Source organism: Nomascus leucogenys, chromosome 10 (genome assembly GCF_006542625.1).
Source record: "Nomascus leucogenys isolate Asia chromosome 10, Asia_NLE_v1, whole genome shotgun sequence".
NCBI lineage: Eukaryota > Metazoa > Chordata > Mammalia > Primates > Hylobatidae > Nomascus > Nomascus leucogenys.
The window spans coordinates 12,722,354-12,739,118 of record NC_044390.1 but is presented as its reverse complement, the minus strand read 5'-3'; the positions used below and the strand labels follow the sequence as shown (position 1 = coordinate 12,739,118).

The 16,765-nt window shown below is 33.2% G+C and overlaps 1 protein-coding gene across 2 annotated transcripts in view; it reads right to left on the bottom strand.

Moving 5' to 3' along the window:
• The window catches only part of EEA1 (early endosome antigen 1), a 157,069-nt gene that overhangs the window by 28,331 nt on the left and 111,973 nt on the right, over positions 1–16,765 (bottom strand). For both annotated transcript variants that reach the window (XM_030819863.1, XM_003259658.2), the window contains 6 exons: positions 15,796–15,996; positions 12,598–12,711; positions 10,891–11,046; positions 8,452–8,591; positions 1,846–2,176; positions 1,036–1,137 (listed from right to left, as the gene is read on the bottom strand). In XM_030819863.1, coding sequence (XP_030675723.1) covers positions 1,036–1,137; positions 1,846–2,176; positions 8,452–8,591; positions 10,891–11,046; positions 12,598–12,711; positions 15,796–15,996 — 1,044 coding nt within the window. The remainder of the gene's footprint in view (positions 1–1,035; positions 1,138–1,845; positions 2,177–8,451; positions 8,592–10,890; positions 11,047–12,597; positions 12,712–15,795; positions 15,997–16,765) is intronic.

Here is a 16,765-nt window from a genome sequence, read left to right as displayed (position 1 = left end):
AGGAGTCAGATAGTATGACAATAAGGATGATATGATATAACCAATGATAAAATAATAACTAGCATGAGCATTTACTTTATTATAGTCAGTGTCCTGAGTACTTTAAAGATATTAACCCATTTATTTCTCACAATAACTCTATCACATAGATTCACATAGACTCTATCATATAGAAACTAGAGCACAGAGATTAAGTATTCGGTCTAAAAGATGGCAAAATGGCATAGCTAATAAATGGCATAGCCAGGATATAAATTTGAACAATCTTGATTCAGAACTTGGGCATGAAGCAATTATAATTTTGCTACTTACATGGCTGGCATCTACAACACAAGTCTGCTTTCAATCAACAACTAGAATACAATCACATCAAATACTTGTCAGTACTATGTCTTGCTCCTTTATCAAATCAGATTTTCTAGAAAGTTGCATGCCTGGACTCTAGCAGCTAGCAGGTATGGCTTCAGAGAGTAACAACCATATATTATACCCATTTGTTTACTCATTTGCTTGTCTGTTTTTGCTGGAAACAATAGAAGCATTAACCACAGAAAAATATTTTGGTTGTTCTACAACCATTATCAAGTATACATTAGTATGTGTATAAATGTCCATGAAATAAAGAGCCATAAAGAGTCCACGAAATAAAGGTCATTTCTATAGAAAGCCTTTTAAGATTTTTTTTTCAACCATAAAAATGGTCCTTAACTCTGCAGTTAGCTGACTCAATTTTCTACCTTTATTAATTATATTCCCTTATTTGGGCCTTTGATTATAAACTAGCTTAAGTCTTTTTAATAGTAGGCAAAATACAAATAACAATTTTAAACTATATACATGATTTGTTACATTTCAGAGAAATAAACCTATGACTTAAATATCAGTGTGAAAATGCTTATTTTTCTTAAAACTATAAAAAAAATTATCTGTGGAAATGTCCCCAAGAACAAACATGCTTTATATATTTATTTGAAAATATAAAGACCTTACTATACTTTACAGATTTTATGTTACAGAAAAAAAAAAAAATCTTACCTCCTTCTCTTTTTCAAGTGACTCCTTCAGTTCCTTCTGTTCCTTAAGTGTGTTTTCCACCTGCACTTGAAGTTGATGCTTTAATTCTTTGCAAGTTTTCTCCTTAAAAAAAATGAAAACTATATTACATAAAAAATATTTGCAATAACCTTAAGAAGTTTAGTTTATAACCTTAGTAAGATACACATGAAGAAATAGACTAAAATTATTGATGAGCTAAGATAAGACAGGATCATCCATTTCAATGATAAAACTAGGAAAATATTACAGAAGTAATGGAGGAGGGACAACAAAACACTAAGGGTTTTGATCATCAACCAAGTCACAATGGCATATTTTAAACAATATTAAGATGATATCTTAGAACACTTTAGAAATCACATTTTATGTCACACAATTCATTCTAATTAACTTGCCACACTACTTTTATAGCAATGGGCTTCAAGAAAATGGAAGCAAGAAAACTTAGAAAACAATAAATTAAGAAATGATCACAATAGGAAAAGTGTACAGATAGAAAACGTTTTCTCCAAACAGAAAAGAACATAATAACACACATGAGAAAGACTGATATTCAACTGAAAATATTCTTGGCCTTTAGAAAATGGCATGCTCACAGGTGCATACGCACCCACATTACTATCTTGGGCTTCTTCTCAGGTTAAGCAATCCCAATTAATTTCCTCATAAGAACTACTTTAAACTATTTAAATGCGGAAAGAAAAGCAAACTGTGAATTAAGCAGAAAAATCAGTACATTTTAAATAAAATAATCACTTCTACCTAAGAAAGTAAATGTAAACTACTAACCAAGTCTAATATAGCGGCTTTTCCTTTCTGATTCTCCTTTTCAAATTCACTTTTGGAGTTTTTCAAAGACTCAGAAACTTTTGATAGTTTGTCCTTTACTGTAGAAAGCTCTGTCATTAAAGCTTCTTTCTCCACTTTTACTTTTTGTAGTTCTGTTACTGTTGTTTGAATTCTGTTATTCAATTCCTTGTGCTGCATCTTTGCTTCTTGACTTAAAGTTTCAAATTCTTGTTTCAGGATTTTTTTTTCTTCCTCTTGCTTGGTAAGCTTTTGCTTGATATTTTCAAGGGCTTCAGATTTTTTCTGTAGATCCAATCTTGTACTGGATACTCTAAATATTTAAAAAACAATCTTTTTAAATAACACATAATTTACCACTTCTAATTTACCATTCAAAATTAATCACAAAAAATTACTGAGTTCTGAAACTTTTTTGTATGGTTCACAAGTAAAAATAACCTAATTTCATAAAATCACACCACTGAAAAATACTTTAGAATATCTCATTTGATCATTTAACAGATGTAGATTATTTTTCCCAAGTCAAATAAGTTAGTAGTGAAGACAAAACTATCTAAGCTTCCTGATTTAATCCATTTTTGTCCACCACAACTAATCCCGAGGAAAAAAACTATGTATCACAGACCAGAAACGTTCTTCCATAAAGAATCTATTCATTACGTTAGTTCTTCAATGCAGAGAGAACTTTGTCTCTTTCCTCGAAAACATGAAACACATTATGTGTGACAGTTCTTAAGCTTCAAAATATTTATGGTTAACCCAGAAAAAAATCAAAGTAAGAAAATAAAAGAAATATTTTATTTACAATATAGAGGGAAGACAAATGATTTACTTTAACCCTAGAACCTAGCAGATTATACAAAGGATTTGTTATCATTTGTTCCTTAATATAGGTCTCTTATACATGAATGAAAAAAGCAACAAGAATGAAGAAATAAAGTTATAGCTTTAGAAAGCTATAGACTTTTATTGTTTTTATAAAAGAAACTATGCAAATTATACAGCAAAACCCCCAATACACTATAAATAACAGCCATTTTAAAAGTCAAAACCAGATCCTAAGTAACAGTATTTCTAGAATGCACACTAGTTCCAATGTAATCAGAATAAATTTGTAACCAATAAAAATAATTCAACAATATGTTAAAGGGAGGTTGTTAAAAGATGTACTAATAAAGTATTTGAAATTGTGTATTAATACAATATCAAAACTGTATTTATACCTCAAAATCTAATTTTTTAGTTCTAGAAACACACTTTTACCTCCTAAAAAATAGCTGGAAAAGATGTTAAAGCTTAATAGGTTCACAAGATATTATGCCTCCTTGATTTTTAAAGGTCCAAGTGGAAAAGTCATTATACTAATATTATTTTACATTTTAATATAGTTAAAATCCCTGTCAAGCAACCCTAAAATTAAGACTTGATATATTTATTTACTATGCTGCTTAACTTTTTCAAAATTAATTACAAAATCATAAGACTATGTGAATCAAAGAAAGCAAAACAGAAATAGAGGCTTACATAGTCACTGTGAAACTTGTTTTTTTTTTTTAAGTAACTAAAGGAAGAAAAAAACAAGTCCACAATCATAGTTGGAAACTATAATATCTCTTTTTAGAAACTGATAGAACAACCAGAGGAACAAATTGGCAAGAATATAGACAATAAGAACAGCACTGTAATTGTTATTTATAGCCACTCCACGCAATAACACAGAGTACATATATGTGCACATGAAAAATTAATTATGATAAGCCATATGCTGGGCCTTAAATAAGACTTATTTTCAAAAGTTTGAATTTTACCAAGAATGTTCTCTGACCGCAATAGAATTAAATTAGAAATTAGGGCCAGGCGCAGTGGCTCACGCCTGTAATCCCAGCACTTGGGAGGCCAAGGCGGGTGGATCACAAAGTCAGGAGATCAAGACTAACCTGGCTAACACAGTGAAACCCCATCTCTACTAAAAATACAAAAATTAGCCAGGCATGATGGCAGGCGCCTGTAATCCCAGCTACTCGGCAGGCTGAAGCAGGAGAATCGCTTGAACCCAGGGCGGCAGAGGTTGCAGTGAGCCGAGATCGTGCCACTGCACTCCAGGCTGGGTGACAGAGTGAGACTCTGTCTCAAAAAAAAAAAAAAAAAAAAAATTAGTAATAATAATACATCTAGGAAAGCCTCAATATTTGGAAAGCAAACATACTTATAACCTACACATTAAAGAAGGAATCACAAAGGAAATCAGAAAATATATTAAACTGCAGAGGAATGAAAATACATTGTAAAATGGGAGGGAAACATTGGGTGTATAAATGTAAGTGGGCCCTCAAAAAGGGGAGCCCTGTATCCTGTTATTTGGGCTGAGCCCTGGACTCATGAGTGGGGTTTAGTCAAAGTCTCTATATGTTTATCTGATATAAGAGCAGAAGGGACCCCAGCCCTCCTTGCCTAGCTAGTACTCCAGAAATGTGAGAAGACCTCAGAGGACAAATGTATGTACAAAGTACATAGGCAAGAAAGATCTTAGTCTTAAAGGTTTTCCTACCGCAATAGGATGTGGGAGCCCTGTAAGTGAATTCTGAACCATGAGATTAGAACATTGAATGAAAATGGGTCCACTTCCATTGGGCCCATTGGAAACAGAAAGAACCATTGGGCCTGCAGGGTTTTTGAGGAAGAGAACAAAAGCCATCTCGGAGATGATCTTCATGGACTGATGACTGCATTCTAGAGATAATGATGAACCATTTGGTTGGTAATGTAATGGATCAGATATGCTCCTCAAATACGTAGGCACTGGAAACTACCGTGAGGAGGAATGCTTGAGATGCAATTCTATAACCTCCAATTCAAAGTATCAGGAACCAATTTACTAGATATGAAAATGAGAATATTTTCACCATCATATCCCCAAACAAGGATGAAAACCATGAAGGTGTGGAACAACTTAATCATCAACTCTGATGGGTTTTATTTCACCTTTCTGAAGAGGACTTTTCTCAGGTTCTTAGTCTCTACCTTTACTACTGGAACAGTCAAGAGCCCTCATCCCCTTGACACAAGTCAAGTCCATCAACTCAGTCAGAGTAGGTGATCTGATGTTTAAAGACAAAATGTACTCAAATGTAACCAGTCATATGAAGACATTCAAATGAATTGGGTGGAACTGATTTTTATCCATCAAAATAATGGTGAGTGATGTGTTCACTGAAGATCTCAGCATGGCAGGACCCAAATTCAGCATCAACATCAAGGATAAGCTGGGCAAGAGACTAATTCTACCTTGGGAGTGAAGGAATGATGCTGCAGCTAAGCACTTCTATGGCTACATATGTTCAGAAGCACATGCCCATTCTGCCACCAGAGACACTTGAAATTTCATATACCAATAAATCTTATAGGTCCCAATATCTTCTAAACCAATCCACCCTTATACTCAGAGCTGCCATAAATCCACTGAGCACTTTAGTGCAAATTAGAAAAAAGATACCCTCCTTCAAGATAATTTATTCCATCTGTGGCAAAACTGTCATAATACACTGATTTTATTAGAATAAGGCTACATACTACCATCTGCAGAAATCTTACATCTAGCATTGACAAGTGAAAAGTGGGTAACTGAAAAAAAGAAACAGATACTATAAAATGTAGACAGACACAGAGACGCTTTCACATTTAAAAGCTACTAAAAAAAAGCAAAGTAATAAGGTCTAAAGATGGAAACAATAAAGAGGAGAAATAAATAAGATAGAAAACTGATAAAATCAATTAAATCAAAAGCTTTTTACAAAAGTCTGATAAAACTGATAAATCTCTAATTAAATTGATTTTTAAAAAGACAAATTACCACAATTAAGAATAAAGGAGGAACACTACTACAGATCCTAACAGACCTCAAAAGTATAATATTATGAACAACTGCCAATAAATTTGAAGGTTAGAGGAAATGAACACATTTCTGAAAGACACAATTTACCAAAACTGACTCAAGAAAAAAAATCAGGAAATTAGAATAGCTCTATGTCTATTAAATGAATTGAACCCCAAATGAAACAACCCAGAAAGAGAACTCTGAGCCTAGCCAGTTCACTAGTGAATTCCATCAAACTTTTAAGAAACAAGTAATATCCATCTCATACAAACTATTTCAGAAAGGAGAAGAAGAGGAAATACTTCTCAATTCCTTTTTAAGGCCAGTTTAACTCTAATATCAAAACCTGACAATGATATTAAAAGAATACTACAGACCAATACCCCTCATAAATATATGAAAAATTTTTAACAAAGTATTATCAAATCAAAAACAGCAATATATAAAAAGGTAATACAGCATGGTCAAGTGAATTTACCCCAGGAAAGCAAGGTTGGTTTAACAGTAAATCAATCAATGTAACTGACCATATTAACAGAATAAAACAGAAAATCCATATGATCACATCAACAGATACAGAAAAAAAGGTGATAAAATTCAATCCAAGCCCAATAATTTTTCTTTTTTAATAATTTTTTTTTTTTTTTTTGAGATGGAGTCTCGCTCTGTCGCCTAGGTTGGAGTGCAGTGGCACTGGAGTGCAGTGGCGTGATCTCGGCTCACTGAAACCTCTGCCTCCCGGGTTCAAGCAATTCTCATGCCTCAGTCTCCCAAGTAGCTGAGATTACAGGCGCGTGCCACCACCCCCGGCTGATTTTTGTATTTTTAGTGGAGACGAGGTTTCGCCCTGTTGGCCAGGCTGGTCTCGAACTCCTGACTTCAGATAATCTGCCTGCCTCGGCCTCCCAAATTTCTGGGATTACAGGCATGAGCCACAAGGCCGATAATTTTTTTTTTTATATATAACTAGGTATCGAAGGTAATGTCTTCAATCTGATAAAGGGAATCTCAGAAAAACCTACAGCTAACCTCAAACTTAATGATGAAACATTTAATATTTCCTGCCTAAGATTAGAAATAATGCAAAAATATTTGCCATTACTATTTACATTCAAAATGTTACTGAATGTCCCAGCCAGCAAGAAAAAAGACATAAAAGGCCTATAGGTTGGAAAGGAAGAAGTAAATTTGTCTGTATTCACAGATAACATGAATGTCTAGTTAGAAAATGTCAAGAACTCTACAAACAACTAAAACTAAAAAGTAAACTGAACAAGGTTAAAGGGCAGAAAATCAATATATATTTAAAAATTCTATTTTTATACTAGTCATAAGTGGAAAATTAAATTTAAAAAACAATTACATTTACAATAGCATTAAAAAAATACTCAGGAATAAATTTAACAAAAGATGTACAAGATGTCTATGTTAAAAACCATAAAATACTGCTCAGAGAAATTAAAGAAGGCCCAAGTAGATAAAGAGACATATGTTTGTGTATTAGAAGACTCAATGTTGTTAAGATGTCACTTCTCCCCAAATTGATTTACAGTTTCAAGGCAATTCTAATCAAAATACAACAGTTTTATTTGTAGACATGTACAAGTTAATACAAAAATGTATATGGAAAAGCAATGAACTTACAAGAGTCAAGACAATCTTGAAAAATAATAAAGGTGAAGGATTAATATCTAATATCATAAAGCTACATTAAAAATATACCATCTTATGGTATATTAAAAATATCTTATGGTTTCTTTTGTGTGTTATGCCACACCAACTTAGCTACATTTATGACTTTCAATATCATAATTATATGATATTAGATACTATGATATTAGGTACCAATACCATGATACTGGTGTCAGGATACCATATAGACACATAGACTGTGGTTGTCTACAGGAAAAGGATAAGGAAGGTCTTGACTAGAAGGGCAAGTGAGAAAAACTCCTGGAGTGATGACAATGTCCTATATGGGGCTGTGGCTAGATCCATAGATACACAGAATATACACTGATTAAAACTCAAAGTACTTATGTAAAATCTGTGCATTTAACTATGTGTGAATTTCGCATCAATAACAAAAACAAGAAGGCACACTGGTTTTTGTGTTTCCTTTGTCTTCATAAACATAGACAATCTGCCAAAATGCATCACAAAGCTGAGGTCATTTCTTTTTTTTTTTTTTTTTTTTTGAGATAGAGTATCACTTTGTCGCCCAGGCTGGAGTGCAGTGGTGTGATAGCCTTGACCTCCCAAGCTCAAGCAATCTTGCTATGCTACCCAGGCTGAGATGGCTTCTTACAAGAAAGAATCCATTCCCTATTTGGTATAGCTAGAAGTCTAACTACTTTTGGGTAACACATAAATAGCCCCGAATTTTTTAATTTTACAGTAACTTATTCAAATTTGTGAACAACTCAAAACAAGGTTTATGCCAGAGAAATGAGCACCATATCATTGTTGAAAAGAGACTGGATGACCCAAATTTTATAAAACTAAGTTTTCAGTCCTTTCTAGAGAAGTTTAATCATATTATGATGGCTTTATTTTTTCATTCACATTAACATCAGTTTATAAAATCAACACAAAATAAATATTTAATAAGTCTTTAAGCACTATGATAGCAAAATTTAAATCTGAAAGAAATTTTAATACTTAGTTTACAATCTTTTCCCTTAATTTGTAAGTAAAGTGGTTTAGCTTACATTTCTTTCTCCATTTCAAGTTGTTTACTCAATTCTGTGGCTCTGAGCTCCAAATCTGTGTTCAGCTGTCTTTGCTGTTGCAGATCTTGCAAAGCCTGCTCCTTGCTTGCTTTAACTTCGAGACTATCGGCTTCTAGTTTCTATGAAAAAAATGATATGGCAGCCATTTTAATATTAGTAATTTTCAGTCCATTATTAAATACTGTAACATTTTTGTTTATATTCAAACAGGTGTGACATACAAAAAAATAAAATATTTATTATAATAAAAAACATATTCTGAAATCATTACTAAGGGTGTTATTTATTTTAAAATCTTTCAGAAGACCCAGCAGAAAGCTTTATACATGATAGACAGCTACTAAGTGTTGATGTTTAAAACTAATTCTTGGCTGGGCGCGGTGGCTCACACCTGTAATCCCAGCACCTTGGGAGGCAGATCACTTGAGGTCAGAAGTTCGAGACCAGCCTGGCCAACATGGTAAAACCCTGTCTCTACTAAAAAAAAAAAAAAAATACAAAAATTAGCCAGGCGTGGTGGCCCGTGCCTGAAGTCCCAGCTACTCAAGAGGCTGACGCAGGAGAAAAGCTTGAACCTGGGAGGCAGAGGTTGCAGCAAGCTGAGATCGCACCACTATACTCCAGCCTGGGCAACAGAATGAGACTCCATCTCAAAAAAAAAAAAAAAATTAACTCTGAATAAAACAATCAACTTAAAAGAAACATAGAAACATAAATAGTTATTACCTCAGTAAAAGTTATTAACTCAAGTATGAAAAAATAAGTTAACAGGTTCACTGATGTACTCACTTAAAACATATTATTTTTTATAGGCCCAGTTAAAAACACTGATGTAATTATAAGATATTTAAAACTAAAATGAAGTTCCCATGTACTCCTTCTCATTAACACCTATTGATCTTAAATATAAAGCCAATTAAGTTCCTGATTTTGCTTCTTTAGTCTCTTGGACTAGATGACATTGTTGTTCTTCAGAATATAGTTTGCATTTCACATGTATACATGTAATTATGTGTGTAGTTTTACAAACTTACAAAATCAAACTGTTAAATATAAGTTTGAAAAGCTTTACACAATGCATTTCCTTGCAGTGGTAGTGATTTTGCACACTAGATATTTTATAAACTGATTGGTACCTGTAGCCCTTACCATTGACCTACACTGAAAATATTCATTAAATAAAAGATACTTGATGTAGCTAAATTAATTCTACATGTCTATATAAAAAATATAAAATACTCCCTAAAATGATAATTACAAAGTGTTAGAGCTGATAATCACAATAAAAACTCAGTTCTAAATAACCACTATTTTTAATAGGTAACCAAACAGAATTCTCATTAGACACTTTTCAGTAAAATAATACTTCTGTTATTTTTAACCATGCCTAAAGTACTTTGCCTTTGCTATTATCATTTCCCATAAAGAAAAAGGAACCTATAAACAGAATTGTAAATATAATTATTCCCCCATACTATATTGGTATGTATGTACATATATACATTTCATGACTCTAAACTCATACACACACGCTTCACCAGGTTGAGGAAGTATAAGTTACATATATATAGTAACTTGACAAGTTTTTGTTTAACTGATAGTAGCTCAATTTTTTTTAATTTATTTTTTATTTTTTTATTTTTAGCCAAAGGCAGTTAAACACAAGCGGTTCTAATTTAAAGGACACAAAAACTCAGGTCAAATCCTTCTGAGAGAAATCAACATGGCACATGGATACATATGTAACAAACCTGCACATTGTGCACATGTACCCTAAAACCCTAAAGTACAATAAAAAAATAAAAATAAAAAAAAAAAATAAAAAAAAAAAAAAAAAAAAAAAAAAAACCGTAGCCATCCTAAAAAAAAAAAAAAATCCTTCTGAGATGTCTAATCATCTTATCTCTTCAGTAAATCAACACATTCATATGGAGTTATGTTAAAGTAAGATGCAGTTTATCATAGTCTCAATGTGTTTTTAAATTAGAAGCAAAATCCAAAGGGTATAAAGTTCTAAAAAGGAAAAGTCTACCATATCTGAAATGTGATATTGGAGTAAGTTGGTAAGAGATGGAAGAATGAAGGAACAGAAGAGACTTCACAACAAAGAATTGGTAAGATCCTTGTAATTGTAGAGTAGATCCCTGGTTAGCTGTCTTTGGAAAAAGTAACACATTACAATGGAATCAGTATGAAAGTTGACTGTCATTTATAAAAGATGCTCATTAAGGAAGAAATTAAACATAAAGATAGAATTCAAACTTAAGACACGAAAAATTACAAGCAATTTTTAAAAAATTTTATACCACAACTTCACCTTTCTTTGTTAATTAAAAATCTTTGATTCCATGTAGGTCATGAGATTCCATTGCTACTGAAGTAGAAAATATGACTAAATTAAACTTCTTTTATACAAACCTTAATTTGACCTTCTAGCTCTTCGGTTTTCTGTTCTAAAGAGAGGTATTTCTCTTTATATTCTTTAAGATGACTTTCCAGCTGACTGCAATGTTCTTGCTTGTCTTGTAACTTTGCAGTGACTTGATCCAACTGAGTAGTAATCTTACTTAACTCCTTTAGAAAAGTACAATTGAAGAAAACCTTGGTAAGGTTTACTATATTGTAGTGGCCAAATGTTCAAAGTAAAATTGAAAACTCTAATTTTATTTAAAAAAATATTTGGAGTAAGAGTTCAGATAAATCTAACGATATATCAGAGGCTATACTTACCTACCAATATAAATGACATGAACTAAATTCTTGCGTAGTCTGAGATCCTAAGTTTATATGTATAACAGTTTAATAACTTTTCAATGTTTATCTAGGAAGAATTATTTTAGGAGCTAAAACAGAATATTAGCCAGGCTAATAATAAAATAACACTTTATATTAAATATTTTCAACATTCAAGACACCAATTTTTTAAACTATTTTTAAAAAATATTACAGTGATTACATTTATGACGCTTTTCAATTCATTTGGAATATCCAGTTGCACAAAAAAAAATAATAATAATAATAAAAATTACTAGTAAATCTACTATGTACCAAAAGTAGGACACATACCAAATTTAACAGCAAACATTCCATTCAAATGGGTTTTTGGTAAAGGGTAAATATACAAAACTGTTTTGTTCTGTTTTTTAACTTGATATACTTCTGTATTGTTTTTTAAACAATGGACCAATAAAGCCGGGTGTGGTGGCTCACACCTATAACCCTAGCACTTTGGGAGGCTGAGGTGGGCGGATCACCTGAGGTCGGAGTTTGAGACCAGCCTGACCAACATGGTGAAACCCTGTCTCTATTAAAAATACAAAATTAGCCAGGCACAGTGGCACATGCCTGTAATCCCAGCTACTTGGGAGGCTGAGGCAGGAGAATTGCTTGAACCCGGGAGGTGGAGGTTGCAGTGAGCCAAGATTACACCATTGTACTCCAACCTGGGTAACAAGAGCAAAAAACTCCATCTAAAGAAAAAAAAAAAGACCAATAACTAATATTACTCCCTGAATAACAAGTAAATTTTAAAAATTTCTACCAGTAAAAGCTAAGAAAAATCTACCAGCAACATTCACCTTGACCCTAAAGTAGGATGCTTCTATTCTACCACAGTACTGCTTCTGTATTCCCTCCAGCTCCTCACTTCCTCCTATTCCCAAGAAAGGAGTTAACTCTTATAACTGAAATAGAATATATAGTGTTATTTTCCTGTTTCCAAGTGGCAAGTACATTTGGGTCATGGTCCAGTCTACCTACTAAAAACAAATGTGGAGGTCTGCCCCTTCCAATCACCAACACTTGAAGGGATGGGGCAACAATTCAAAAGTTAGGAGTAAACATTACTGCTCTACACTAAGGTCTAGGCTAGGGGAGAAGGACAATATCAGGAAACCAACCACAGCTGCACACTAGTAGAAATTTATCAAAAACAAAGCTGTTATTTTTATCTCCATCTATGTGACCCCCACTTTTACTACTCAACTGGAACTCATGGAGAAATTAAGGGGGATAAGCAAGTCTATCATAAGATTATACAAAACTGGGTATCATCTTTACATGTTTGCAATTTGTTTATCTACCAAAGCACTAGGTGATAGTATGAAATTGCATCTGTTTCCCTACCTGCTGTTTATCTTGTAATGCATTTTGAGCTGTGTCCAAATGATTCTGAAGATCAGCTCTTTGAGCAGTTTTTGCTGCTTCTGCTGATAGCAATAGTTCGGTTTTGGCTTTAATCTGCAACAACATTTACAAATTATTTAATTGATATTTAGTTCTTGATTTCCTCTTGCTTGAATGCACACTGCTTTTGTGACTAAACAATTTAAAAATTAAGTCCTTGGCAAAAACATATGGATTTATATATTGAAAAACACGTATGTGAAAATCCCCAAAATAGGAATGATAGGGGAGAAGACGCCTAATAATGCTGCATAAACAATAAAAAGATATCCTTATATGATTCCAAAACACTTTAGTATTCCTTTGCTAAGAAAGAAAAGGTAGACTTTTTTTCCAGAAAAAGGCCACTGTACTTTTCAGAAGTGAGTATCTGAACGTCTACCGCTATTATGATAAAGTAAATAACCATGCCCCAAAAATGATTACTCCAAAGATAATCAAGAATTACAGAATTCAATGACTCAAAACAGCCAGACAACTGGCACTTTGTAAAATTCAGTATTCCCTGATAACTTCTCACTTAAAGGGTTTTATTGTTGATGCTCACAGTCAAAATATTAAACATTAAAAATTCAAGGCTGCCAATAAAATCAAACAAGCAAAAAGAACTATCTTGTTATCAAAAGTAACACTTTTAAATGTTTGAATACCTTTAGTACAACTCACCTCGAATACGAAAAGCAAAAAATAGGCCAAGTGCGGTGGCTCACACCTGCAATCCCAGCACTTTGGGAGGCCAAGGCAGGCAGATCACGAGGTCAGGCAATCGAGACCATCCTGGCCAACGTGGTGAAACCCCGTCTCTACTAAAAATACAAAAATTAGCTGGGCATGGTGGCATGCACCTGTAGTCACAGCTGCTCAGGAGGCTGAGGCAGGAGAATCGCTTGAACCTGGGAGGTGGAGGCTGCAGTGAGCTGAGATTGCGCCACTGCACTCCAGCCTGGTGACAGAGCAAGACTCTGTCTCAGAAAAAAAAAAAAAAAAGAAAGAAAAGCAAAAAATAAAATATATATGTAAAAACATGTATTTAAAATTAACATATTTTGAGAAAACAGTAAAAATGGGGGGAGCATTCTTTTAGCTGGTTGAAGAGAGGATCAATGAACATAAGAAATCTAAGATTTACATTGTATAGATAATTACAAGCTGAAGGAAAAATTCAAATAATTTTTTCTCAATATCGAAATACTTAATTTTCACAGAAATAATAGTTACAACAAGGTATATACATCTATATTGATTTAAAGGTGAAAACTAAAGAAATCTTCCCTTTGAACAATACATAGTAAATCTATACTGATGAATATATAGTATAGACTACGAATATATTTTTGCAGAAGTCAGCTTTATTTACATATGGCATTTCATCTATCTGAGGAAGCAAAACTTCATGAAATATTTTAACATATGATAATCACTCATGATCTTTTTTATACAGCATGCTTCAACTAATGTAATATATGTATATTCCAAAATCATGTAGCATATAAAGAAAGTTTGGGGGAAATTAAATAATCGCTCCACTAGTTTGCCTTATTTTAGAAAGGCTTCTGATGGGGGGGAAATGTGGCTATTCGTATAGCCAGCCCCTCTGTTTGCCCTTTTTATAGGCAATGACTAAGTACCAATTACTACAAGGCTACAATTGTTGCAACTTTTGCATTAAAGCCCTTAAAACAGTAAAAGCAGTGAAGTGCTCTCATACATGTGCATAATAATGTACCTTGATGCTGTCCTGATCATGCACACAAGGAAGTACTGTGGAAGTAGGGATCAAAAGGTGTATTATAGAACTTTAAATTGAGAAACAGCTTAAAAGCCTCATTTGTATAGTTAAAGGGACACTCCAGAAAAAAACATTACTTTAACAGTTAAGCTACAGCTGGCTACAGCTAAGCACTTTTGGTTGACATTCTTTTATTAATAATATCACTTAAAGCACTAGGTTTTTCTCAGAGTCCTAATTCTCAAAAGAAAAGTAAGGCCATACATCCTACTTCATGAACTAACACTAGTTCATAAAGAAGTTAAAGTAGTTTTGAAAAAAGCCTCAAAAACTTAAAAAATATCTACAGGTAACATTTTTCAGAGTAATGGCAAAGAAGAAGTTACTGTCAAGGTGATAATGGGAGCAATGATAGTAACAAAAAAATGGGCTGATCTCATTGCTGGAACTAGTTCTGAAATGAACAGCAGTGGAAGAGCAATCTTTTGTAAAGGAAAGGATCTTGCAATGCAGAAAGAATCACAGACTGTCCTAATACATCATTCACATTGTCACTAGACTCCCATTCCCTCCTCATTCCCCTCCCCCTTACATTGGACATCCACATAATAGGTTATCTATCATATAACTCATCTGGCAAATAATTTTTTAAAAAAGAAAGAAATGTATATTCTCTCCAAGTTCTAATAAGTATGCCAGTTATATTATTTTATTATATTCCTTATTTCCAGTGGAATCATTATCTTACAGTAAAATCAAGCCTTGAACTATTTCTATAAATTTCTATTCTATATCACAGAATAAGAAATCAATAGTAAGAATGGAGAAAAAATTATGTCTTACTGCTCACCCCATGACTGATTCATTGAGGAAGACTGCAATATAGAATTCTGAAAGAATACGGCACCATGTAGGGGAATTTTTTTTTTAATCAGAAGTCAGACTTTTAAAGGAAGATTTAAAAAATCAAAGTCAAAAAAATATTTAACATAGAAATCTAATGGTATAATATCAAACTAATTTGAATGTAAAAAACACGAATGGCATGATCAAAACAAGGAAAATCTAAAAGATTTAGTGATTTCACCAGGTATAGCTTGAGGACAGAGAGAGTGCGCCCGAGAGCAAGAGCCAGAGACAGAGAGACAGAGACAGAGAGAGAGAGAGAGGGAGAGGAGAGAGGAAGAGTGAGAGGAAGGCAGAAGGGAGAAGGGAGGGACAGACAGAGAGGGGGAGCAGGGGAGAAAGTCAAACAGGAAAGTTCAACAAATTGTCTAGATATAGCCTTTATCTATTTCCTATTTCAAATTTTTTTCAATTAATACGCAAGGCAAAAAGAGAGAAACAGAATTTAAAACATTTGACGGTCTAAAACTGGTGCTTTACACAAACATTAAATTTAATATTACCTGTATGTCAAGCTGGGAGACCTTCTCCTTGCTTTCACTTAATTGACTATTTAATTCACTGACACTAGTTTCTAGGGAAAGGACACGGTCTTGTGCAGCTCTAAGATGTGCCTTCTGCTCTTGTACCTGGTCATGCAAATTCTCCTGGGCTTGTTTATGGCTTTCTGACTGATTCTTCAGCTTCTCTGTTAGTTGAGTTACCTGTTATACAAGTTTATACAAGTAAGACTAATCATGAAGTTCACAAATGACATAACAAAAATTCAGAAACCTAAATTTAAGAACCACGAGAATATTAAACTGCTTTATGATAGTTTATCTCAAATTTTTTCAAGTAAAATTATTCACTTTTCCAAAATATGTCAACACAGTATCTCAAATATCAAGAAATAACATTTTATTCAAAGACTGATATTACTTTTAAAATAATCTTTATTGAGCTGTAAGTTATATAAAATTCATTCAATTTAAGTTGTACAATTTGAGATTTGATGAATGCATACACTTATTTAACTAGCCAGCACCACAATCAAGACAAAGAACATTTCCATTAGCCCAGAATGTTTCCTCATGCCCTTCTGCAGTCATTCCTCCCATCCCATCTCTAACTCCAGCCAATCACTGATTTGGCTAAGTAACAAGATTTCTTTATATATTCTGGGCATTTCTGAATTGTCAGATACACGTATTGCAAATGTTTTCTCCCATTCTGTGTTATGGCTTTTATTTTCATAATGGTATCTTTTGAAGAGCATACTTTTTTTTTAATTTAGATGAAATCAAAGTCATTTGATATTTCTTTGATGTACCTTGCTTTGAGTTCACCAAGCTTTTTGACCATGTTTCTAATCAAAAATTAAATTTTTTTCATTTGCATCCATTGAAATTTTAAAAACTAAAATTTTTTCAGCCATTGTTTCTATTTTCCTCCTCTCCACCCTTCTGTGACATTAATTGTACTTATGCTAGC